At 37.5% G+C, this 26,241-nt stretch overlaps 1 protein-coding gene across 4 annotated transcripts in view; it reads left to right on the forward strand.

Moving 5' to 3' along the window:
- The window catches only part of CACNA2D1 (calcium voltage-gated channel auxiliary subunit alpha2delta 1), a 514,317-nt gene that overhangs the window by 395,852 nt on the left and 92,224 nt on the right, over positions 1-26,241 (forward strand). For all 4 annotated transcript variants that reach the window (XR_003436525.1, XM_027123784.1, XM_027123782.1 and 1 more), the window contains one exon: positions 21,684-21,842. Coding sequence is in view for 3 of the 4 variants with exons in the window: in XM_027123784.1 (XP_026979585.1) it covers positions 21,684-21,842 (159 nt within the window). In the remaining variant the exon portion in view is untranslated. The remainder of the gene's footprint in view (positions 1-21,683; positions 21,843-26,241) is intronic.

The following is a 26,241-nucleotide window of genomic DNA, read 5'->3' on the forward strand; positions in this document are numbered from 1 at the left end:
TGAGGGGTTTACTTTACTCCAGTTATCACTGATATATAGCCAATTACCAAAGGAATCTTTATTGCCACATGGCTGGTGAACGATTTAATTCTGGAATCCCATCCTGACCATGTTTCCTAAGACCTCTGCTAGTATCAACTTATATTGTCTTTCCTCTGAAATAGTTCATGAGATAAGGATTCAAGTACAAATGGCTTATTTGGAAAGTAATTCTAAGAAAGATTGAGAGAAATGTGAGAAGTAAAGCCAAAAAAAGAAGAGAACTGATAAACAGTGGGTTATCAAACAAGTTACCACTGTGAGTGAGTAGAGCTTAATCCTCTGGGCAATTCTGTGAACCAAGGTAGATTGCATGAATTGAAATTATTCTTTCCAAGGGGACAGTGTGTATTTGAAGTTAATGACTGCTCCCAAGGGACGTTAATTCCCCAGTGTTCCCTGGCCACTATGTGCACAAGCAAAAGGCTCCCAGAAATCTTGGACAGTTAAATTTGGGCTGATATGTGAGGAAATATGGATGGGGCACCAGTAGCATCTGCCTCAGTTAGAAACTTAACAGTGCTATTAAAAAATATGCTTCAAAAGATTTTCTGACTGAACAGTAGAAATGGCTTTGAATGAATTTTATGCTTTCAACTTTTAGGCAGCAATCAATGATTCTTTCCTAATTAAAATAAAAACCTTAGATGGGATTGCCTTTGAGATTCGTTTTTTTTTTCACACACACACACACACACACACACACACACACACACACACACACACACACACACACTGTATTTTATTTTTACAAGACATAAATCAACTGACACCAAGCATTGTAAATGGATGACCACAACAAAAGCAACAATGATTGCAATTACCAAACACAAAACACACTCACAGTATGTCATAATATTGACATTCAGTCCAGGAATCCTCCACTGTAACAGCTCCTTTACTTTGCAGTGAAAATTGATTTGTATATTTTTTGCCTCTGAGTCCTTGTGGGATTTTCTTTTTTATTCAAACAGAAAGTCACAAAAATTATAATCATCCTCATCAGTTCACTCAGTCCCATGTAATTAATTTTTTTTTCATCTTGATCTTTTGTTAGCACTTTTATGAATTCATCAGTTTTCCATTAGAGTTCTGAAAATGCTTCATTCAGTTCAGCAGTGTAGTCAGTTACCAGAAACCTGTACTTGTCAGAGTCTTTTCTGTGAATTCCGTGAAGATGAAAGCCTTTTATAGGAACATTTTTGCAAAAGCATCAGACACCCAGAACTCTGGAAATGACAAAAGACTTAAAAATGACCACAGTTAAAGATTTGATGAAAGTTCATAATAATGGGAATTGACAAGGAAATTTAGTTATTTCTGAGATATACATTTTAAAGTAATAACTAGAATTATGACTTATAACATTATACCAGAACACATAAGATTTTTAGAAATTTCATGTAATGTCTGAAACATTTATATTAACATATTTCCATACAAATAACCCAAAGAAAGTTTAGTATTAGTTCTTTTTGTTTGTTTTTTCATACTGCAGGTTCTTATTAGTCATCAATTTTATACACATCAGTCATATACATGTCAATCCCAATTGCCCAATTCAGCACACCACCATCCCCACTCCACGGTGGTTTTCCCCTCTTGGTGTCCATACATTTGTTCGCCTTTGAGATTCTTAATGCCTGACAAGTTTTAAGGACCTTTGCTTCTCCTAAAAATATTATGCTTGTTAAATGTGTATTTCTTTTTTTTTTTTTTTTTTTTTGGCGATACGTGGGCCCCTCACTGTTGTGTCCTCTCCCGTTGCGGAGCACAGGCTCCAGCCGCACAGGCTCAGCGGCCATGGCTCACGGGCCCAGCCGCTCCGCGGCATGTGGGATCTTCCTGGACCAAGGCACGAACCCGTGTCCCCTGCATCGGCAGGCGGACCTTCAACCACTGCGCCACCAGGGAAGCCCAAATGTGTATTTCGTTAAAGAAAATTGTTAGCTAACTTCTTAAGAAACAAAATAGCAAGGTCTTTCCTTGTGATTTCTGTGAATCAGGTTAATATAAACTTTATTGATGCCTTGACAGCTCTTTGTAAATCCTTGCTGGGGTGTCCTCACTTGATGTAACTTGAATATGTGAACTGAAAGCACATAGGCAAAGTGAATATGTTGCTTGTAGAAAGAACTGGGAATGCATTTGATATGGAAGTAATGTATCTCAATGTGTCGAGTTAAAAATTATGAAAATATCTCAGTTATGTATTCAAAAATAGGGAGAAAGTGATATTAAAAGATGTAAATTCTAAGGTGAATATTGCAGAAGATGCTTCATCATACACTATGATAAAGTCATAGTGATATCCCACTCTACTCCCAGAGAAATTTTTTACTGGTCTCAGTTCCTAGTATATTGGCTTATTTAGTTGAGGTTCATTAATTTACTTTGTGGTTTATGGTCCTTATTTACCATAAGGAGATATTTTTGTCAACTATACTCTGATTTTTTTATTGACTATATATTTTTGTTTAATTCTGTTATTTGAGAAAAAAACATTAGTACATTTTCATGGTTGAAAAGTCACTAAATGATATTGGCTGATCATATTATTCCAGACATAGATTTACCCTTCAGAAAATCAATACGAACAAGATCTAAAGTAGGTATGTGTTCATTATTTATCTAATTTGTGTATTAATCTTCAATTTAATCACATTATAGTGAATTATTAGAGTTAATTTTTTTAACACTGCTCATGAGACAGGAACTGTTCCATGTGTTTTTCAGAGTAACTCATTGATTCTTCACAACAACCTTGTGAGGGAGATAATATTCCTGACCTAAATTTTATAGATAAAGAAACATAAGGTGTAGTAACTTTTCTAAGTGAGAAGCCAGGATTGGAGCACAGCTGTTTTCATTTATTAGTCTAGATTCATCCACAAAGTTATGTGGTTGGATCCTGAAGGGAAATATAAAGTAAGTTTAGTAATTTTAGTGCATAATCTGATATATTTAAATAAAATTCCAAGCTATTCGAATTCTTAGAAATTCTGAGATAAAATATGATTAGGTTATAATAGCAAGGAGAAATGCTTCTTTTAAATCTAAATTTATTATTAATTTTTGAAGAAGAAGGTTATTTATGTTTCAGTGGAGGACTTGTTTTAAGAAATCTGCCGTATTTTGGCTTGAAAAAGCATAATATGAATTGGATTATTCTTATAATTACAGATAAACACTTAAACATTATATCTGGATTATACGTTTTTGCTTAGGTAATGTGTCTCCTTTTATAAATTTATTTACTTCCTTTATCATGTGTCCTTTTGCTTCTATCAAACTACATAGATTGTTATTTACATTTATATAATATTTAATGTCAACCACATCAACTTCATAATTTAAAAGAAATTCTTCATTTTTATTAGTTGGGTGAAAAAAATACCTGAAAGTGATACATTTAAAGAGACTTAAAACTAACACAACATTGTAAAATAACTATACTCCAATAAAAATTAGTTTTAAAAAACTTAAAAGAATTAATTCTTATGTAACATTTTGGTCAAAGAAAAGTAAAATCATATTTTTGTCTTTAAAAGTTAGGCCTTTCTCATTAAGTAGAAATGTAATAACTTAATGATGTAGAGATTCTATGGAAAAAAAAAACCCTTCTAATATAGTTATAATCTCCTGGGCTTTATGTGTGTGTATGCACGCAGATGTGCTTGTATATTTTTCTCTCTGAAACTGCTTGAAAGTCTAGGAAAGAAGCAATATAACTTTTAGCTTTTGTAACTTCAGGGAGGCATAATAATAAGGCACTGAGGAAATCTGGTAGTGATTCTATAATTAATTCTGACAGTAATCTTCCCACAAAGCCCTCATGCATTTCTCTTCATCCTCATAACCTAAGATCATGTCTGTCATCCAGAGTTATGATGCAGTCTGTATGAACGCTTTCCCAATGTTGCCTAGAACCATCAGACAGAAAAATTAAGCAGCTTCTCACTTTTAGGCTTATGTATCTAAGTTTCTTTATTTTTTTGAGAACGGTAATTTTTATGCTTCAATCACACATAAAATGTCAGAACAAATGTTGATCATTTCCTAGTGTTTCTGTAATCTCCAGGGCTGTTCTTTGTTGCAGACAGGAAGCCTGCTGTTAGGCAAAGCTTAAATGCAGGCATAATGTAGCTGTTTTCCCACTAATCCAGTTATATACTTTGATAGAACTAAGTGGTAGATGATAAGAGCAGCAATTCAATCACAGCATGTTCTGATTTGCAGGCAAAATTTCAAATGTTGACACAAAAAGTGGTATTTGTTTATGAAAGTGAGGAAGTTTGACGTATTAGGAGAAAAATACTGCAAGCCAGTGGAGGATGAAAGGAAAATGTATGCTGATTATGGACAATATATGAAAAATTAACAACTGAAGAAGATGGTCTTGTGTTTCAGTAAAATCACATATTTTTATTTAAGAATTAGATGCAAATGTTAGGATTTCGTTAATGATCTTTGAGTCAGTTTTCTTGCGGGAAGCTTTCCTGACTTGTGGTCATTTTAAAATGCTATCTTTGATAATTCATCAGAAAGAAATAATCAAAATACTCCTTATAATATCTTTGCTATTAGTTGTAGGAGATAACTTTAAAAAAAAAAAATCAACTCTACCCCTTGCCCCAACTGTAGTCACTAAACAACAATTCTAGAGGTGACAATCTCTAAATGCCAGTGCAAAATGAGGAGTGAGGATCCGTAGCCACATAGGAGGCTGGGAAGGGATGATCATGATGAAAGGATCTGGTGACATTAGTCAGGCTAAGTTCTGGTTAAGTGCCCTACTTCCCACTTTCCTCACAATCCTGCCTCTTATATGTACTCATAGAATTGCATAGGAGTAATGCACAACCTTTGAAACTGATCTCAGGTGGCCTTGGCCTGCAGCGCCTTGAAGCAGGGTTTCAGCTCCCAGGCAGAGATTGAGGTCGGGTCGCAGCCGTGAGAACACCAAATCCTAGCCACTAGACCAGTGGCCAGTGACGAGGCCCTGGCCCTTCGGCTTTGCAGAAAAGAATTCCCACAGAGATAGAAGGTAGTGAAACAAGTGAAGTATTTATTAGGAGGGAAAGGAGTACAGTACATGTGGTTAGACACGTGGGCGGACTCAGAGAGAGAGTTGCACCCTCGCGGTAGTTTGAATCACTCTTTGGGGCATTTCTTCCAAGTTTCCTTTGGCCAGTCATTTGATTTGCCTAGTTCTGAGTCCGTATTTGGTGTATCTCAGGATCCTGCCACGTGTGCCTGTGCATCTGTGAGCCAAGATGGATTCTAGTGAAAAGGCTTATGGGTAGTTGACATCACTTACAATGGGGTGGCGCCCCCTCCCTTTTTGACCTCCAAGAAGCTTTCTAGTTGGGAGGGTCTCCTTGACTTCAAGAATGGAAATACGTGGTCTGTTGTCTTCTATTTGGGCAGCACCCAGCCTTCTCTCTCAATTGTCCTGCTATTCTCGTCTTGGAGTATCCGTCTACAGGGAAGGAATCTCCAATTGCTGGCCATGGGGGGCGGGGTGCCCATCTGCCTCCTGCCTCAAAACTACTAGTTATGTGAGCTTATACAAGTTACTTAAGGCTTACAGATCTGTTTTCTCCTCTTTGAAATAGAACCATATTTAACTTGCCTTTAAGTTATTGAGCACCAAATGGAATAACACATGAAAAGTGCGTATTTATTGTAATCATTTTTCTGGTTATTATTATTTTTGCTGCTGTTGTCATCTTCCAACATTTTTCTACCAACTGTTAGGAGACAGTTCTTCGTGAATGTGTCACATTGCTTCAAGTCTGAGCATTTACAGTCAGTTTGCCCAGATTTATGTACATTCCAGGATAAGTAAAGATAGAGATGTCTCCTTCCCCAGAAGAGATTTACATACAATGCAGAGTAATTAAGATATTGTCTATCTGGAGAGGAGGATGGGTCAGCTGCCAGCAGCCCCTGTATGAGATCAAGGCCTTCCTCATCTTGGGATTCCTTGCCTGAAACACACCTACTGCCTATGCAGGTGACCCCCGGCCCTCTTCCCATCCTCCTGTGGGAACTGAGTTGTGAGTGTGAGCAAAGGTGGCAGTCTGGCTCTTGGTACTGCTATTGGTATTGCTATGAGTAGTAAGCGGCCTTTTCTCTCTGACCCAAAGGGCTTGTATTTTTCTGCCAGTGTCTATGAAGCTGTAGGTGGATTACTCATTAGCTTGCAAGAAGGATAAATCTCAGACACTTCCCAGTTCTTGGCTTGACAGTTTAACACCTACTAGTGTCAGAGTGGGGCTTTGTTTAAGTATCGAATTGCACTGTATATGCAAGAAAGACATGATTTGGATTGTTCCTTTTCCTATGTGCTTTAAATTTCAGTTTCCTTTCTAAAATATCCCTCATGTGTTCCTAGACAAAGGCATGGTTTTCTTAGCTTAGGAACTTTCCTACTGTGCATATGATAATGAGCACATTTGTAAGTTGTGGCACAATTTAAATTTAAAAGTGATTTCTCCACCCTTGCAAAACAGGCCCTTTTGCGAGAATTCAAGTAAAATAAAAGATATTTGGCACACCAGTACAGTTTTGTGACATATGAATTCTAGGAGAGTAATTTCATTTCATGTCTTATCAAATAGTCATCCATCTAGATTTCAGGAAAACTTTATGTTGATTCATATCTCATTTATGTCAACAAACAAGAATATTGTAGTTTATGCCCTTCCTTCTTAAGGTGAGGTCTGTGGCCAAGCAGCCTGAGCAGCACCTGGCAGCTGGTTAGAAATGCAGAATCCCAAGCTCTACCCCAGACCTGCAGAGCCAGAATCTGCATTGAGCAAGTCTCCCAGGTGATTATTAAGCAATGAGGAAATCGGGGTACCTTAGGGAGGTACTTTTAGCAAAGTCCAGCAGGCATCTGTCTGGGGCTTATTATAACTGATCATGCATATCATTGACTTAGATTTTAAGACCTTTTAATTCATAGAATTGCTAGTTTTATGGACGTTTATGAATATTTTATTTTGTAGCCATTTGCTTTTTGGAGGGAGGTATTAAAAAAGAGCAGAAGGAAGGAGTAGAATTAAGTTCATTAAGAGAGCCAGAGTTTTCTCTCTCTTATATACTTGTTTCTTTAAGAAAAAAAAAACTAAATCACTATTTGTACACTTGAAGTTAACACAATATTGTAAGTCAGCTATATTTCAATTTTTTTTAAAATACTGTTTGTTAAGGCAAAAAAAATCAGTGCTTCTTAGAATTATCTTCATTTAAAAGACATAAAAAATTACAGACTGTGAAGAAAAGAGTCTGAAATAATGGACAAATTTAGTAATTATATTACTTGCAGGGCAAGTAATCAAGGTTATTTAATTTTTCAAAAGAAAGATTGCCAGAGGATAACTTAATTGCTTTGCAAGTATAAGGAAAGTTTATAGGAAGGTGTTGACAAGTATGATAAATATTTTTCCATTAATTACATGATGCACTCAAGATAGTTTTTTATAATTAGAAATTAACTGTATTTGCAGTTTTTGAAATAGCAAAGTAATTCTTAAGGTGAGGCAGAGGGAATACTTGCATTTTGAATTGAACTATAGTTTTTAAAAGTACAACAGTTATTGATTTATTTGGTGGGTCTATAAGGACTATGAAAAGACTTCACGTCCAGTAAACACATATGAATAACTGCACCTAACAGGTAAAATTTTTCAAAATTCAGGGATACCTCAGAGATATTACCGGTTCAGTTCCAGACAGCAGAATAGAGCAAGTTTCACGAACTTTTTAGCTTCCCAGTGCATATAAAAGTTATGTCTACACTAAATTGTGGTCTATTAAGAGTGCAATAGCATTGTCTTTAAAAAATGATGTACATACCTTAATTAAAAAATACTTTATTGCTAAAAATGCTAATCATCATCTGGGCCTTCACTGAGTCTTTTTTTTTTTATAAATGTATTTATTTTATTTATTTTTGGCTGGGTTGGCTCTTCATTGCTGCGTGCAGGCTTTCTCTAGTGGTGGAGAGCAGGGGCTACTCTTCATTGCGGTGCATGGGCTTCTCATTGCAGTCGCTTCTCGTTGTGGAGCAAGGGCTCTAGGTGCGTGGGCTTCAGTAGTTGCAGCACGTGGGCTCAGTAGTTGTGGCTCACGGGCTCTAGAGCACAGGCTTAGTAGTTGTGGTGCATGTGTTTAGTAGTTGTGGCTTGCGGGCTCTTGAGCGCAGGCTCAGTAGTTGTGGCGCTCGGGCTTAGTTGCTCTGCGGCATGTGGGATCTTCCCGGATCAGGGCTCGAACCCTGGTCCCCTGCATTGGCAGGCAGATTCTCAACCCCTGCGCCACCAGGGAAGCCCCCTTCACTGAGTCTTAATCTTTTTGCTGATGGAGGATCTTGCCTTGATGCTGACCATTGACTGATCAGGGTGGTGATTGCTGAAGGTTGGGGTGGCCGTGGCCATTTCTTAAAATAAGACAACAGTAAAGTTAGCTGGGGCAGTGGGGAGAGTGCTATATAGATGTCATTTTATAACAAATTTCAGTCAGTGATAAAATATCTTTGTGTTTTAAGTGACCAGAGTTATTCTCACTCATATTGTCAGTATGACAGTATCTCTACTCTGCAAACACATTAGGTGTTGTGTATCTTGCTCATTGTGTTCTTTAGGCAAAGCCAGCCGTCATCACATTTTTTTTTTTTCAATTAGGGAAGATGTTCCAAGTACTCAGCTTCATGTACCGTGAAAATATTAGACGTATTGGTCAGCTCTGCATCACAGTGTGGGTGAAGAGGAAGTGATCACAGAGTATGTGATCATTTGGTCATTTCAGTAAAGCTTCATCTTTGGGAGCTGGCACGCAAATTTCCACAGGGCTATGAGAAAAATACTTATATTAGGAATAATACTGATAGAATTATTATATCTCGAGAATGATGGAGAGAAAGCTGCCCATATTTCTAGTTGAATGAGTGCTCTGGAATCAGAATTGCACACTGGTTGATTAAAAGATGGTTGAGAAAATATAAATATCAAGTTGATATGAGCAGGGAAGCTAAATATAAATTAATTCTGAAGCAAAAGAGTAGCACACTCTCAATTGCTTGAAATTCTTATAAATGCCTATAATTAGAGAGGTTTAAAAGTTTTCTGTACCAACATGTAAATAGAATATATTAAAAAAGATACTTGGGACTTACTCAGAAATTCTTTCAAGTTTTTGACAAAAGTCAACAGACTGAATTTTGGGCATGTCATGATTCAAGTGAATGGGAATATTTGTTTAAAAATGACAACACTTATCAGAAGTTTTGATGGGCCATGATTTATAATTAGAGGCAAACATAAATTGTGTCTTAATAATGTTCTCAATATTTTCACTTTTTACTGATGCCATTTTCTTTTGGTCTATACAGAATTTATTATTCCTATGCATTTATGTAATTTTTCCATCATAGTTAAAATTATCAGATATAAATATGATTTTAGAATTTGAGGGGCTTTCCAAGTGATCTAGCAAAGGCTTTTATTTCAGAAAGAAAAACCTGAAGCTCAGAGGAAATGATTGAATCAGCCATGGCTGTGGGTGCTTGTTACAGGCAGGGCCTGGCCTAGACCTGGTTTTCCTAAACTAAATTAAAAAATGGTCAATTCTTTATTAAAAATTTTTTTCTATAGGCCAAGGAAACTGTAAGCCAGCAACCAATGTTAGGGGACAGCAACATCAATTTGAGGACAGGAGTGGTCAAGTCCCAGAGTGCTATTAGCAAAGATACTTGTGGCACCTCTAACCATGGGAGGGTGACCACATGGCTGGTTTTCGCTGAACAAGGATTAATAATAGAAATTAAAATCACATTCACAATATTAGCAAGAGCCATGAATTACCTAGCAGTACTTTTACTAATATATTTAGGACCTGCGTTTTATTTTATTTTATTTATTTATTTTTATTGAAGTATCTTTGATTTAAAATATTTTACCAGTTTTGGGTATACAGCATAGTGATTCAGTATTTTTACAGATTATACTCCATTAGAAGTTATTGCAAGATAATGGCTATAATTCCCTGTGCTGTACAATATATCCCTCTTGCTTTTTTGTGTGTGTGTGATACACGGGCTTCTCACTGTTGTGGCCTCTCCTGTTACGGAGCACAGGCTCCGGACGCGCAGGCTCAGTGGCCATGGCTCACGGGCCCAGCCACTCCACGGCATGTGGGATCCTCCCGGACCGGGGCATGAACCCGTGTCCCCTGCATCGGCAGGCGGACTCCCAACCACTGCGCCACCAGTGAAGCCCTTGCTTATCTATTTTATACACAGTAGTATGTACCTCTTAATCCCATACCCCTATCTTGTCCCTTCGTCTTCCCTCTTCCTACTGGTAGGCACTAGTTTGTTTTCTATATCTGTGAGTCTATTTCTGTTTTACTCTTTACATTCATTTGTTTTCTTTCTTAGATTCTACATATAAGTGATATCGTATGGTATATGTCTTTCTCTGACTTACATCACTATGCATAATATTCTCTAGGTTCATCCACATTGCTGCAAAGGGCATATTTTCATTGTTTTATGGCTAATATTCCATTGTAAATATATACCACATCTTCTTTATATATTTGTCTGTTTATTGACACTTGGGTTGCTTCTGTCTCTTGGCTATGATAAACAGTGCTACTGTGAACATTGAGGCGCATGTATCAGTTAGAATTAGTGTTTTTGTTTTTTCTGGATATATACCCAGGAGTGGAATTACTGAATCATATAGTAGTTCTATTTTTAGTGTTTTAGGAACCTCCATACTGTTTTCCATAGTGGCTACACAAATTTACATGCCCACCATTGAATATTATACTAACTGTGAATTTGTCATAAATGGCCTTTATTATGTTGAGATATTTTCCCTCTGCACCCACTTTGATGAGAGTTTATATCATGAATGGATGATGAATTTTGTCAACTGCTTTTTCTGCATCTATTGAGATAATCATGTGGTTTTTGTCTTTCCTTTTGTTAATGTGGTCTGTCAAATTGATTGATTTCCATATGTTGAGCCATCCTTGTACCATGGAATAAATCCAACTTGATCATGGTGTATGATCTTTTTTATGCATTGTTGGATTAAATGTACATTTGAAGTAATTATTGGTAGGTATGTACTTATTGCTGTTTTATTACTTGTTGTCTGGTATTTTTTATAGTTCTTCTCTGTTCATTTCTTTTTGCTTCTTCCCTTGTGGTTTGATGATTTTCTTTAGTAGTATGCTTGTGTTCCTTTTTTTTATTTTTTTCTACGTCTGTTGTTGGTTTTTGATTTATGGTTATTATGGGGTTCATACATGTTGACCTATAACTGTATCTAGTTGTTTTAAATTGATAGTCATTTAAGTTCAAACACGTTCTAAAAGATCTACATTTTACTCTCCTCACCCACATACTGCGTTTTTGATGTCATATTTTGCATCCTCATGTTTATCCCTTGTTTACTGTAGTTATGGTTCTTTTACAGTGTTTTGTCTGTTAATCTTCATACTGGCGTATTTAAGTGGTTGATCCTCAGTATGTGCAATATATTTGCATTTCATAGTGGGATTTCCCCTTTCATACAGATTCTTACTTCTTTTTCACTTAGAGAAGACCTTGTAACATTTCTTTTAGGGTATGTTTAGTATTGATGGACTCTTTTAGTTTTTGCTTGTCTGCGAAGTTCTTTATTTCTTCTTCTATTCTAAATTATAATCTTGTTGTGTAAAGTATCCTAGGTTGCAGGTTTTTCCCTTTAAGGACTTTGAATATATCATGTCACTCTCTTTCGACCTGCAGAGTTTCTGCAGAGAAATCAGGTGATAGCCTTATGTGGATTCCCTTGTATGACTCTTTGTTTTTCTCTCATTGCCTTTAGAATTTTAACTTTTGCCATTTTTATTATGATGTGTCTTGGTGTGGGTCTGTTTGGGTTCATCTTGTTTGGGACTCTCTGTGCTTCTGGATATCTGTTTCTTCAGGTTTGGGTAGTTGTCAGCTGTAGTTTCCTCAAATACATTTTAAATACCCTTTTCTCTCTCTTCTCCTTCTGGGACCCCCATGATGCAAATGTTGGTATACTTGTTGTTCCAGCAATCTCTTAAAATGTTTTCATGTTTTTAAATTTGTGTTTCTTTTTGCTGTTCTGTTTGGGTGGTTTCCATTATTCTGTCTTCCAGATGACTTATGCATTCTGCTGTATCACTTGGTCTGCTACTCATTCCTTATAGTGTGTTGGGGTTTTTTTTGTTTGTTTTCTCCAGGTACTGAATTCTTTATTTTTGATTGGGTCTTTGTAGTATTTTCTAGTTCTCTGTTAAAGTTTTCACTGTGTTCATCTATGCTTTCCAGTTAACATTTTTATTACCAATGCTTTGAATTCTTTATCTGGTAAATTATTCCTGTTTCATTAGCTCTTTTATTCAGGGATTTTCTTTTGCTCTTCTAATTGAGAGCAGTTCTTCTGCCTTTTAATTTTGCTTAAATTTCTCTGCCTCTATGAATTTAGGTGAAGCAGTTACCTATCGCAGGTTTTTTTTTTTTTTTTTTTGCGGTATGCGGGCCTCTCACTGTTGTGGCCTTTCCCATTGCGGAGCACAGGCTCCAGACGCGCAGGCTCAGCGGCCATGGCTCACGGGCCCAGCTGCTCCGCAGCATGTGGGATCTTCCCGGACCAGGGCACGAACCCGTGTCCCCTGCATCCGCAGGTGGACTCTCAACCACTGCGCCACCAGGGAAGCCCTGCAGTTTTAAATGTGTGTGCGTATGTGAGAGTGTCCCTGTACAGACTGCATGTGCCCAGTGCCTTTGGTGGGAGAGCTGGATTTGACGTGGATGTAACATCTTTCTTCAGGACGTGCTGGCATCTGTCACCCTGGTACGGGGTGGGACTGCACACAGAGGGGTAAAGCTGAAGCTGGGTGTGAGGCAAGACTTCCCCTCTGCTCACTGGGCATCACTGCCCTGTTGTGGGTGGGGTCTGATCCCAAGCTGCTGGAGCAAAAGCCTTGATGGTCAGGCCTGAGTTGGTTCTATTCTCTTTAAGTTTGTGTTTTCCTCTCTCCCCCAAAATAGGATCGTTGCCCCAGAGTGGGGGGCGTGCTGAAGCCAGGGGGCCCCATGTGAGCTCTTGGCTCATGTTGTCCACAGACAGGAGTCTGAGCTGTCTCAGATGAGATGCTCTTTCAGGTGCCCGCAGTTGTTTCCCTTGCTCTGCTCAGACACAGCCTTGGGTGCCAGTGCCTTTTGTCCCTCACAGCTGATCACAGCCCTAAGACTCTGCTGCCCCCACTCTGTGGTAGAGCCACACCACAGGGCAGGCAGGGCCCACATGGACTCTCAGCATATATTGGGGCATGAGCTGTGATGGAGCAGCTGCCGTCAGAAATCTGCGCTGCTTGAGTAAGTGCCAACAATGGCCACTGCCAATCCACCCAGGCTCCGCCCTGGGATGGGGTTGCCTCTGTGTCCCCGTGTTGAATCTTCTTCCCAGTTGTGGCCACCCCAGAACCAGTGCCGCACTGTGACATGGGATGAGTGGGACCAGAGCGTTCTCTCAGGTCGGGCTGAGCCAGGCAGCAAGGTGGTCATGGGCCACCAGCAACCGCTAGAGTAGTCTTCTCTTCACCCTGATTTGGGAGCAAGCCAGCGCATGCATGCACCCCTCACAAGTGACATCCAGGCTTCCCGCAGCCCTCCTGTTCATTGCAGAGGTCCTCCCACCAGCCAAAGGGTGCAGGACACCAGCACTGGTCTACCCCATCTGTGGCTCACACCGCACGCTCCCCAGGGACGGTCTCCATCTGTGTAATCTCCCTTTTCCTTTGAGTCCCCTCCCAGGGGCACAGGTCCTGACCCAATCACTTTTCTTCCCTTCCTACCCAATTACATATGTATCTTTCTTACAGCCTTGGTTGTACAGGAGTCCTGATGACAGTTTCCAGTTAGTTTTCAGTGAGAATTGTTCTACATGTCGATGTATTTTTGATGTGTTTGTGGGGAGAGGTAAGCTTCACATCCTCTTACTTTGCCATCTTGATTGATCTCATTAGGACTTGAAGTTTAAGAAAGAGAAAAGAGTATATGAGATATATGTGTAAGAGATGAAATGGAGGAACAGATGTGGAATTGATGAATAATTCTTCCTGGAATGAAAAGCTGACTCATGTGAAGATACCAGTTTGTCCCAAAATTATTGGTAAATGTGGTTTTAATTTGACAAAAGATAGTTCTGAAGTTAAGTAGGAAAATAGTGGTGGAAAAAGTAGCGTGACAGAGTATGGCAGCTTATTCTTCTGGCATAAATTAAAAGTGATTAGACACCATGGAGAAGAGTTTCAGGGGTTTGGGTTTGAAGTAGAGTCCTGACCTTGGTTGTTGAGTGACCCTGAACACTTTCCTTGACACTCTAAGCCTCATTTCCTCAACTGTATAATGGAAACCATATTACAGCTAAGACTTTAAGCTTGGTCAAGGTTAAGTGAATTAATACATGTGATGTTCTTAGATAGGCATAGCTGTGATTTTCAGTACACGTTAGCTAATATTTTTATTATTAACATTAAAAAGTAAGAAGCTGGTGAAATAATGGGAACAGAAAAGGAATATGTATCCAAATAGTAAAAGAAATGTATCCATAATCTTAACTTATTATACACAGTGGATCAGGAACCAATAATTACTCAATGAAAGGGAAAATTGGCTATTTGAAAAAAAAATTGCTTAATCTAATTGTCCCCTCATACTATTGGGGAAAATAATTTCCACCATGACTAAACACCAAAATGTAAAATAAGCAAACAAAACCATCAAATATTTGTAGAAACTGTAGATGTTTATTTACCTGAATAATGGATGGTTTTCTAAGCATAAAAATATTTTTAGAAATCATAAATAACAGGATCAAAAGTTAAAATTAGAAGGTAAGCAACAAACTGGAAAAAATAGGACTTAAAATTCACAGGTTTATATGACAATTAATATGTGAGAAAAACTTTCACTTCATTAACCACTGAGGAATTCAAGTAATTATTGAATATTGAAATATTATTTTAAATTACAGTTTAGCAAATAAAAATGTAGTGTGTCTGAGAGTGCAGTGAGACTCTCACACATATTTAAATTGGTGCAATATATCTGGAAAGTAATTTGGCAATAGATAAAACCTTAAAATCATTCTTAACTAGGAATATGTACAAATGCATGTGGGTAAATGCTATAAGCTACTTTCTCTGGATTTTAGAATAACCATTTTGTTTCTTTATAATATTTCCTGGTTTCCTATGAAAAATGGGAAAATAAACATAAATAACAAGTATTTTAGTAGGAATAAAACAACCAAGATTTTTAAGATCACAGCCTCTGTCCACTTTCCTTTTACTTTCCTTCATTGCCATCTGGTGTCCAAAATGTAGATCGCTTCTGATACCACAATTTGTAACTACTGCCTGATACGCAGAATTGTTTGCAGTTTATTTAACTTAGTTTATCCATTTAAATTACTTTATATAATATAAATTTGTTATATAAATTATTTACAGTAGTTAATTATGTAAAGTAGTTTACTTATATTTTATAATTTTAAAAAATCCCATGTTCCAAAGCAGGTCAGTCTGAATTTGAGTTGTTTTTGCTGATCATCTACACAGCGGGAGCCCATAATTTCACACTGTATTTCTTTTTCATGGCAAAAAAAAAAGAGTTTGAAATACATGGATGAGGTGAGGGGGTGGAAATTAAGGACATACTGAATGGTCAGACAAAGATTAAATGGGCCACTTTTTCTCTGCAGTTCCAAGTGGAAGAATATCACCTTTGGATTTATTTTGCCTTTAATTCTTCAACAGTCTAGGGGAAAACTACTTAAGCCCACCAACCTCTTCAGTGGGAGCCTTGGTACTCTATGAAGGTGTATTATAGGTGCCATTTCTAGACAAGGTTGCTTTTCAGGAACTTGATGCCTCTTTGACTTGCGTATATCAAGGCAATGTCAGCATTTCATCGTTTGTATCCCAGGTTAATCCAATGAGCAGCAGAGTGTCGTCTCTCAGAAATATTTTGTGGATGACTTCTTATTCAGCACAGGACATCAGAACAAAAAATAGACCTTGCCTTTACAAAACCAAGAGTTTAAGTTATTTCATTTGAGAAATTAACAATTTGTTTGGATCTTAAATTACCTTTTAATTTGATATGTGTACTTGATTGTGATATTTAATAGGAAGGTTCATTGGAAGCATTGAAATTTACTGTTCATGGTTATTCCCAGAGACTGTTTCAAGAACTAAACTAATGTTTGAGGGCTACTTGTACCATCCCAGTAGTGAGCTTTATTTAAGGGTCACTAAAGCTGATATTGTTTATATGAATCTTTCTCATGAATCTAGGAATCTATTCTTATTTCTTATGAAGTATACTAATGTTTTTACTAAAGTAATTTTTAAAACAATAGAGTTGCAGTTGATTTAACATTTACTATGTGCCGGGCTCCATGCTAGGTGTTCTGCATGCATCTTCATTTGGATATTTTAATACTGTCTTTTTGGACAGAGTATTTATATTTATAAACGTACAAATTTAACAAGGTATTGCAGAACTAAAATACAGGTTCTATACTTAGAAGCCTTTAGCTAAATTATTGATCAATATTTGTGCACTATCTTCTAATTTTCTTAAACTCCATACATTCATTCAGTAAATATTTATTTTGTATGTTTATTGTACACCAATTATATGGAGACCTATTAATATGTCAAGTACAGTGGTGGGATGGCTATTTTCTTTTTTGGCCATGGCTTTTAATCCAGTCAGAGAGTCTATAAAGATATCATACAAAGAAATATAGAATTATGACTGTGATGTATTCCATAAAAAAGATATATCTAGGCCTATGAAACTTTTAATGGGGTGATTTGACCTAGTCAGGGAAGATCATGAAAGCCTTTTATAAGGAAAGAATGTTGAGGTAAGTGGGACAAGTGTTGTAGGCGGAAGGAGCAGGGTATGTGGAAGAGGAAAACAAAAGAATGTGCAAATGCTGGGGCAGAGATAGAAATCCCTCCTCATTGCTACCCCAGATGCTCACATTAACCCACACACCTTCCCGTCTCAGCGTGCTAGCAGAGATTTTTCTCAGCCTTTCTGATAAGGGCCCCACTTGGTTGAATTTTCTAGAATTGGGAAGGAATGAGCAGGACGGTAGTTTGGATTTGGGGCTCTGTAGGATTAGTTAAGTATACATATTTAAAAGAAGTATTTTCTTAAGAGATTACAAAAGCAGGACCCCTTAAATCTATTTTCAGTCACCATGTAGTATTTCAAAGCTTTATAATGCTATATTATTAGACTCTTGCCCTAAGTGGTGGTTAATGTATTAAATATGTGGTTTATAAATTACAGTCTGGACACATGTCACCAAAGACAGTAATTTCAGTTCGTGAAAGTAAATCTGTTCTTTTTTTTTTTTTTTTCTATTCTAAAAGCAAGTGAGTCTAAGATGTCTGTGAAATATATACTTACCTAAGTCAGAACTTTTCACATTTCTCATTCCTTTCTTGGAGAATAAGGTTTGCCATAGGGACTTACACTTTGTAAGTTATTCCTTTCTTTGCATTATTTATGAGTTTTGTTATGAGTATAATTGGAGTATTTCTGTTATACACCGCTGACTTTGTATTTAATGAATTGAATTTACATTTAATCAGTTTGTGTTAAAGTGACTTAATGAGATGCTTCACTCTTCTGTGTTAAAAGCAGGTTAAGGCCAACCAGAAGACTCCGGGCAATACATTATCCAGTGTTCATTTTCTGCATAACTTGTAATTTTATCAAGTTTCATGATTTAACTAAATCACATAATAACATTTCCTGTAATCATTTCTAATGATTCTTTAAGGTCAGATGTTTTACCGTTAATATATTGGCAATCTATTTTTTATTTTTACTTTATTTTTTTACTTTCTAACACGGGAATTCTCATATTCTTTTGCTTTCAAAACGGGATGTGTAGCATAAGATTGTGTCATATTATCAAATAATGGGGGGGGAGGCAGTGGGATTTGGATCTGAAGATACTGACTTTTCAGTGTTTGACTTTATTGAAAACAAGTATATTGGAGCTTTGTTCTCATATATATGATGTACCCAAAAGTAGTGTTCCAAGTAAAAGTGAGAGAGAATTCAGTATTTATCTTTGCAAGACATTTTACTTCCTGTTTTATCTATACTCTCTCCAAACCTTCCACCTCCTGTTTTACTTTATCCCGATGACCTTGCTTCATGGTCCACTGGAGACAAAAGCCACAGGCAATAATATCATTTCCCCACACCAAATCTCTGTACACCCAGCGGCGGGACTCAGCCCTCGCTCTTCTTTCCCAGTACAATGAAGTGGATACACGGTTTCTTACAGGCTTGTTCCTCTAGGAGCATCTTGTGTCCCATCCTTCCCCATCTTCACAAGAGCTTCGTTTTTCACCTCTGTTCTGTTGCCTGCAACGTTTTCTTCCTTCTCTCTTCAAGGTAAACCCTCTCTTGCTCTAGTGACCCTTCACTTTCCTGGTGGCTCAGTGGTTAAGAATCCGCCTGCCAATGCAGGGGACACGGGTTCGAGCCCTCTTCTGGGAAGATCCCACATGCCACGGAGCAACTAAGCCCGTGTGCCACGTCTGCTGAGCCTGCATTCTAGAGCGCGCGTGCCCCAACTACTGAAGTGCACCCGCCTAGAGCCTGTGCTCCGCAACGAGAGAAGCCACCGCAATGAGAAGCCTGCACACTGCAACAAAGAGTAGCCCCCACTCATCGCAACTAAAGAAAGACCACGTGCAGCAATGAGGACCCAACACAGCCAAAAATAAATAAATAAATAAAATTAAAAAAAAAAAAAGAAACCTCTCCTTGACCCCCGTCCACCCCTTCAGGGACCACCCTGTTCATTCTCTGCCTCCCAGCCAAGGTGCTCTGAAGACTTGTCTCTGCACGGGCTAATCCCTCCCATTGTTGTTCAGCGCGCTCCATTGTGTTCCACCCGCACCCCCGACCTCCAGACACTGCCTGTGTAACGGGGATGAGTGCAGTGGGTGCTTTTAAGTCCTCATCTTTCCTGTCTCTGTCCCGCAGTGTGTTCTTCTTGAGACTGTTTTCCTCTCATCATCTAAGGCAGTCCAGTCTCCTGACTTCTTTCCTGCCTCCAAGGAATCTTACTCCTGCTCAGTTTTCTCAGAGACCCCTCCTCTGCTTCACTTTTAATCACATGGCTTTAAACCAAATTTCTCTGCTGAAGCTTTCCGTGTTTTTTATGTTAATCAAGACTTCTTCTGAGCCTCTTGCTTTCAACGTTATTTCTTGACATCTTCATTTACGTATCTCACATACTGAAATCTCACCTGCGCTTGAACTGTGTGCTTCTCTCCCCTAATCCTCAAGTGTCCCTGAACCCGTCCCTCCTCCGGCCACACAGATGCCCATGTCAGAATTCTCTTCTTACTCAACGCAGACGCAGTGCACCATCACAAGCAAGTGATTATTTCTCCAAAATAGGTTTTGAACCCCTTTTTTCAACCATCTCCATGAATAACAAAGCCACTTTGTCTGTTCAGCTGGGTTACCGCAATAGCCTCCTAATTATTTTCCATCCTTTGAATTTTGCTCACCTTACATCCAATTCCTAAACAGCAGCTAGGGCGAGCTGTTAAAGTTCTAGATTAAATTATTTTGCATTTGGCTTAAAACCTTTTGTGACTGGCCGTTCGACAGAGAATACATGCCTAATTGTCTAGCATTTCCATTAGACCCTGCCTCCATCCCTGAGCTCATTTCATGTCATTAGTCCTCATATGAAACTGAGCTAAACTCTCCATCTTTATGTTTCCCTAAGAGGCTTCTTTTCTTTTTGTCACATCATGGCCTTTTTACGTGTTGTTCTATCTGCCTGGAATGTTCTTCCTCCATAGTCTTCAAGGAAACATTTCTGTGGAATCACAGGAAATGCCATTTCTTAGGGAATTTTCCCCCCAACTGCTTACAGTCCGAATCAGAACCCATTCTCCAGATATTATCTCTTAGAGATTAGGATTATATTGCTTTACATAACTCATCATGATTTATTGTATATTGAGAGGCACTGACGGAGTAGTTAAAATCCCAGACTCTTGCTACAGTGCTAGTCTGAATCCTGACTCTCTATTACTTATTTGTTACGTGACTATGGACAAGTCATTTAACTATGCTTAAGGTTTCTCATGGATAATACTACTACTTACTTGCAGCGCATTTTCAAAGAGGAAATGATTAATATTTGTAGAGCAAATAGTCAATGCAGCACAAAGTAAACACGTATAAGTGCTTACATACATATATAAGTGTGTGTGCATAACTTACCTCATGTCTGAAGGCACAGAGCTCTCACCTACCACAACTCCGGACATATAGCAGGCCGCCAATGAATATTTGCTTAATGGATTGATGAATTGTACAGTGTACCTTATCACTAGGTTTCAGGGATCTTCAGAGAAAAAAGAATGATGCATTATATTTATGAGAATAGATAATCACTTATGTAAAAATATATTTTGGCTTGTGATCCACCTGTTAAAATCATTATGTGCTTTTGATCTGAGAATAGCTTCAACATTTGATCTGGCCAGCCCCTTTCCTTTTAGCAAGTATGTTTTTATTATCATTCTCATTTTGCTTTTGCAGATGTGACAGTCTAGGCCCCAGGAGCCTAAGGGGCTTGTACCCATAGCAGAGTTAATAAATGATAGGATGATCCCATTCATTTTAGCGCCCTGGTCTTCTTGCTGGAGCCCTATTCTTATCGTTTTGGAAATATACAGTGAACTGTGTGAATACTTTTTATACGGTTGCTGAAATTACTTTGGTGATCATTCTTAAATTTTCAATCGGGGCAGATATTATTGGAGTTTGTTTTCTCCTCCTACAGACTCTTTGTTGTTCAGGCCCTTATCACTCACAGCAGTAACTCTGCCATGACCCGCTTGCCCTTTCTCTTGCCTCTGTGATTCTACTGCATTCCCTATATAACCTCTAGAGTGATAGTTTTGAAAGGCCACTCGTTGTTCTTGAGTCTTTCAGATTCCTTTCCTGTTTTAACCCCCATGGAAAGACTACCATCAAATTTCCAATTTACTAACCGTCTGTTCCTGTCCTTCTGTGTACCACTTTTCCATTTAGCGTTTCCTCATGCGAGGCGAGTAAAATGCTCAGTTTCTCCCTGTATTCTGTGCAGGCATCATCATATCATTTCTGCATTCTGAATATATTTCATTGTTTGTTGAGAGTTTTGTGGTGTTGTTGTTGTTTGTAATCTAAATGCTCATAAAATTTGAGAGCCGGGAGGGACCTCACATAACTCAAATCCCAAATTTATAATCAGGGAAACCAAGCTAGGTTCAGGAAAGCGTCAATAAGCGACAGGCTAATACAGTAGGGGTTGGGGCATGGATGAAAATTACTGTTTGATCTTTAGTGCACTTCTGTTACCAATCTACTCACTTTTCTTTTTGAAAGAGAAAGCAATGCAGAAGGATTGAGAAGTATAACACAGATTCAGTAAAAATTACATGATTGATTTTAATGTTGGTTTATACATTTACCTTTTTATCTTTTGCAGTTTAACAGCAATGCCCAGGATGTAAGCTGTTTTCAGCACCTTGTCCAAGCAAATGTAAGAAATAAGAAAGTGCTGAAAGATGCAGTGAATAATATCACAGCGAAAGGAATCACAGATTATAAAAAGGGCTTTAGTTTTGCTTTTGAACAGCTGCTTAATGTAAGTATTAATACTACCCCCTTTTGTCTTTTATTATTGAATTGTAGGATCTGAATTTCAATATCCTTGTAGTTACAGCTCTGTCGGGTTAGATAACAGTTCTGTTTGTCATTCATTTAGAAAGCAGATGTGTCTCGGCAGTAGAAATGTTTGAACTTTTTTTATTTTTAAATCCAAAATTCAGAAAGTGTACAAAATGTAGATTTTCTTTCTCTTTTAGATCTTTTCTTCTACCCTCTTTTTTCAAACTTTGTTTAAAAAAACACATTTGTAAGGTAATTATTTAATTTAATTTTGAAGAAGCACTGGAAACTTAGTTGGCACATTTAGAATATCATCTCTCTTGTCTTATCTCAGTTAGTACTGTATTTATTTGGAAACTTGTGCTATCAGTCATCAAATGGTTTCTGGAAATATTTCAGTTTTAAACATCTAGTTTGAATCTTCAGGTTGTTCCTAAATGTACAAAAAGGTCCAAATGGTTAACATCAAGGTAGACAGGAAGAGCAGAAATTCCTTCCAAAGAGAAAATTCCCTTGAGTGAATCATCGACGTCTATAGTTAGGCTTTTAAATTCTGGCACACCTACTACCTGTCCCATATCATAACAATATTACAACACAAATCTCACACTGCAGACTAGTATTTTCAGATGGCCATGTTGTCTGTTTCATTTGAACTATTTGAAAGCAGGAGCTATCATTCAGGTTTGTATCTCTTCTGAAGCAATATTATTGCGGTGGTTCAGAGTATGGACCTAACATCTCTCTGCCTTGGTTTCCTAACTGGGGTTGTGTAAAGAATGTCCACAGAATCGGTGGACATAGCAAACCACATAGAAAAGCACATGAGACTGTAGGCTATTGAGTTGGTGTTATAATTAATTAATAACTAGCATGTGGCTGGGATAGAATCAGCACATAATTCCTATCATATTTGCTGAGTCACTAAATAAGCCCTTATATTTGGACTTTTCTGCAAACTTGATTTCGTTGTTCCCGAAGTAAATCTTCTAAACAGTTTTCAAGATCTCTGATTGGGTGATGACTCATTGATTTGTTCATTCAGCCAATATTTATTGAGTGCCTCACAATTTATCCTGTCACAGTGCTATTGCTGAAATTCCAGACATAAACAAAACCATTTGCTCTCAAGAAGGTCGAGCATAACATGCTAAATCATCATTTCTCATATAACATGTTAGTGCTGTTACAGGGTGTTCACGGTGTGTTTGCTGGGAGCAGCTTGGGGAAGGGGGCTCAACTTACCCAGAGGAGGTCAGAAAATTGTTGCACTTTCTTGAAAACAGGATTTTGAAGAATGAGCAGAATCTAGGTAGGTGGTGAGGGAGATAAAATGAACAGCATCGACAAAGGCACAGAAGCATGGGGTGTCATGCTCATTGAAAGAATTGCAGGTGGATTGGTATGGCTAGGCCATAAGCAGTAGGGGAGAGGTGATGGAAATGGAAAGACCATGAGCTGTCTTTAAATGAAGTGTGTAGGAGCAAATGAAAAGTTTGTGGTAGGAGAAAGACATCATCTGACGAGTGTTCTACGTTAAGAAGCTATTGTAGAAATCCTGGTGTTGGACTAGACGTGCAGAGATGTTAAGGCGAGTGACCTGATGGGGTGGGTAGGAGGGGTTGCCGGGAGGGGGAGGGGGTGATTCCAAGTTCTCTGAACTGGAAAACTAGGGGGATGGTGGCACAGGAGTCTACAAAGAGGGAATGTGAGAGTAGAATTTTCAATTATTTAGAGTTTGAGGTAGTGATATTTTTTTTAGATACCATTAGATAAGCAAGTAAGGAGTTAGAAAAGCAAAGAAGTTCCACACTGCAGTTTTCAGGGGAAATTATCTTTGGTAAAATGCATATGATTATTAAATAATGTATGTTTATTAATAAAAAAAAGAAAACTCAAAACTTTGAAATTCAAGCATAATTGATCATTAGAGTGGAATATATTCTTTCTGTAGTAAAGGAATGTGAAAGGTTTTTATATTAACTTTTTTCTCTTGAGTCAATAATCAAGTTTTCTAGATCTTGGCATTTTAATTATTCCTCTTAGTGTTGTTAACTGGCCTCACTCATTCCCTCCTGTTCAGGTTTCCGTTGTGAAATGATGATGATAAGTCTCAAGCCTAATGTACTATTTCAGAGGCAGTCATGTAGAGGGGCCACGTTAACTCGCACGTTCATTATTAGTTGCTGATAAAATATGATCTAACTCCTATTGGCCTCTCCCACTGCCTTTACCAAAGTTGTAAATGATTTTTAATATGTCCTCAATAGTAAACCTCATGTGTTTTGCTTGCCACATGTCGCTTAGATATTGCAATTCTTCATTTTAAAATAATTTTCCCAAATGCCATGGCTTGCCTTATTGAGCTGAAGCATGTTCTGTTACCTCTTTCAGACACTTCTAGTCTTTTTCTCATCATGCAATGCCATTCCTTCTCTTTTGTTTGTCCCGGCAAGGTTTACCCTTAAGATCACTGAATCAAGTGTCAAAGAGAATTAGACGTTAAGATTTGAATTAGTCTTCAGTTAGCATTTCATAAACTACTGACAAATATATTGAGATGCATTTTTCCAAAAAAATTTTATTGAGCGCATATGATAGATGCTGTGCTATATACTGGCCACACAGAGATACAACAGTGTGTCATGAAATACCATATTAACATAAATTACCAACCCTAGCTGTTGTATTTTTATTGACATAATCAATTTCTTTCCTTGGCTTAGTTCCTTCCAAGCCAGTTATGTATACTTCTTGTGACTGTGTGATTCTTTAGATAGCTGCAAACCCAATGAAAAATTGCTGAGATAGACTCTGCTTTCCCACAAGTCCTGAGGAAAAATGATGTTGAAAACACATTTCTGCGTTCCTCTTTTTGTGGGTGTCTTACGAATGATCAGCAAGACTCGATGTGCTAAAAGTAACTTTGATACTTGTATTTAGTGATAATAATAAGAATACCTCCACTACTTCAAAAAATGAAACCAAGTTCTGTTCTAAAAACTTCAGTTACTTTATCACTTTTCTGAGACAGTCCTTTAGGTAAATATTATTTTGCCCATTTTACGTACACAAATAGAAAACACAAGTCATTAGAGAAACTAATTTTAGTTTGAGGGACTTCAACACCTTTCACAAAATTATTTTGATGATAAAATATGTAAATTTTTGTATGGTCAAATTTTCAGATAATTATCTTCAAAAATAAGAATGGTGCTTGAATGTGATAAATTGTATTAGTTAATACTTGAGTTTTCACAATGCTTGGTTAAAAGCCTTAACTCCGCATGGTCTAATGGCCTAGTCAACGGGGTAAGAATATATGAAACAGGATCTTTTCATCAGTAAAGCACAATGTTGTCTTCATTAACTTTTCCACAGGAAATGGGATTTCCTTTTTTGACAAATAGGAATAGGGACCTTCAATAAGCTTAAATACTATAGGAGAATTAGTGATTTTTTAAAAAATGTATTAGTCACTTAAACACCAAAACTGTGCTGTCCAGTGTGATAACCATGATCACAAGTGGGTGTTGTGCACTTGAAATGTGCCTGGTTTGAACTGAAATGTGTTACAAGTACACACTGAAATTTTAGTACTTATTATGAAAGGAAAAAAAGTATATTATCTCTAACTTTTATTTGATGTTGAATTGATAACATTTTTGAACGACTGAGTTAAATATGTTATTAGAATTTCAGATATTTCTTTTTACTTTCTTTAATGTGGCCATTAGAGGGTTAAAATTACAAATTAGGCTCACATTGTATCTCCTTTGAATATTGCTGAACTAGAGGGTTGACATTTTCGAAGAAGCTGAGCATTCATAAATTAGTGTGAATCTTTTGTTCTCAACACTTTCACAAACACATTTCACAACAGTAGAAAGGCTGAGATTATAATTTCAGACCTCAAAGAAATACAGCTTTCTAAATTAATTGTGCATTTTTCATGGCCCTTTGATGCTAATCCATTGTTTACCTAAATCCAACTCTTTGGGGACCTTAAAGAAAGTGTAAGAAAGGATTTACCACTGGAATTGAGTCTTTCAGGATTAGAATATGTGTGGCTGCTTGCGAGCAGATAGGAGAATATTCTGGAAGTAGTTGTCGACATTTACAAAGATATGAAAGAGCACTGGGCATTAGGGATCAACACTGCAATTTCAGAAATGTAAAGTGAATAAAGTGAGATGAAGGAGGAAAGAGAGGAACAAATGTTTGTGAATAGATTGAAAATATATGTGAAAATCTATGCACATTTTATTAATATTATTTCTTTGTTTCTCGTGTAAATTATAGGGGTATACAATTGACATCATGGCCATTAATTAATTTAAAACCCATTTATTAATTAACCACTGAGAGGTTATTAT

This window comes from Aethalodelphis obliquidens, unplaced genomic scaffold (assembly GCF_003676395.1).
Source record: "Aethalodelphis obliquidens isolate GAN/ISIS:26980383/991018 unplaced genomic scaffold, ASM367639v1 scaffold27, whole genome shotgun sequence".
Classification (NCBI taxonomy): Eukaryota; Metazoa; Chordata; class Mammalia; order Artiodactyla; family Delphinidae; genus Aethalodelphis; species Aethalodelphis obliquidens.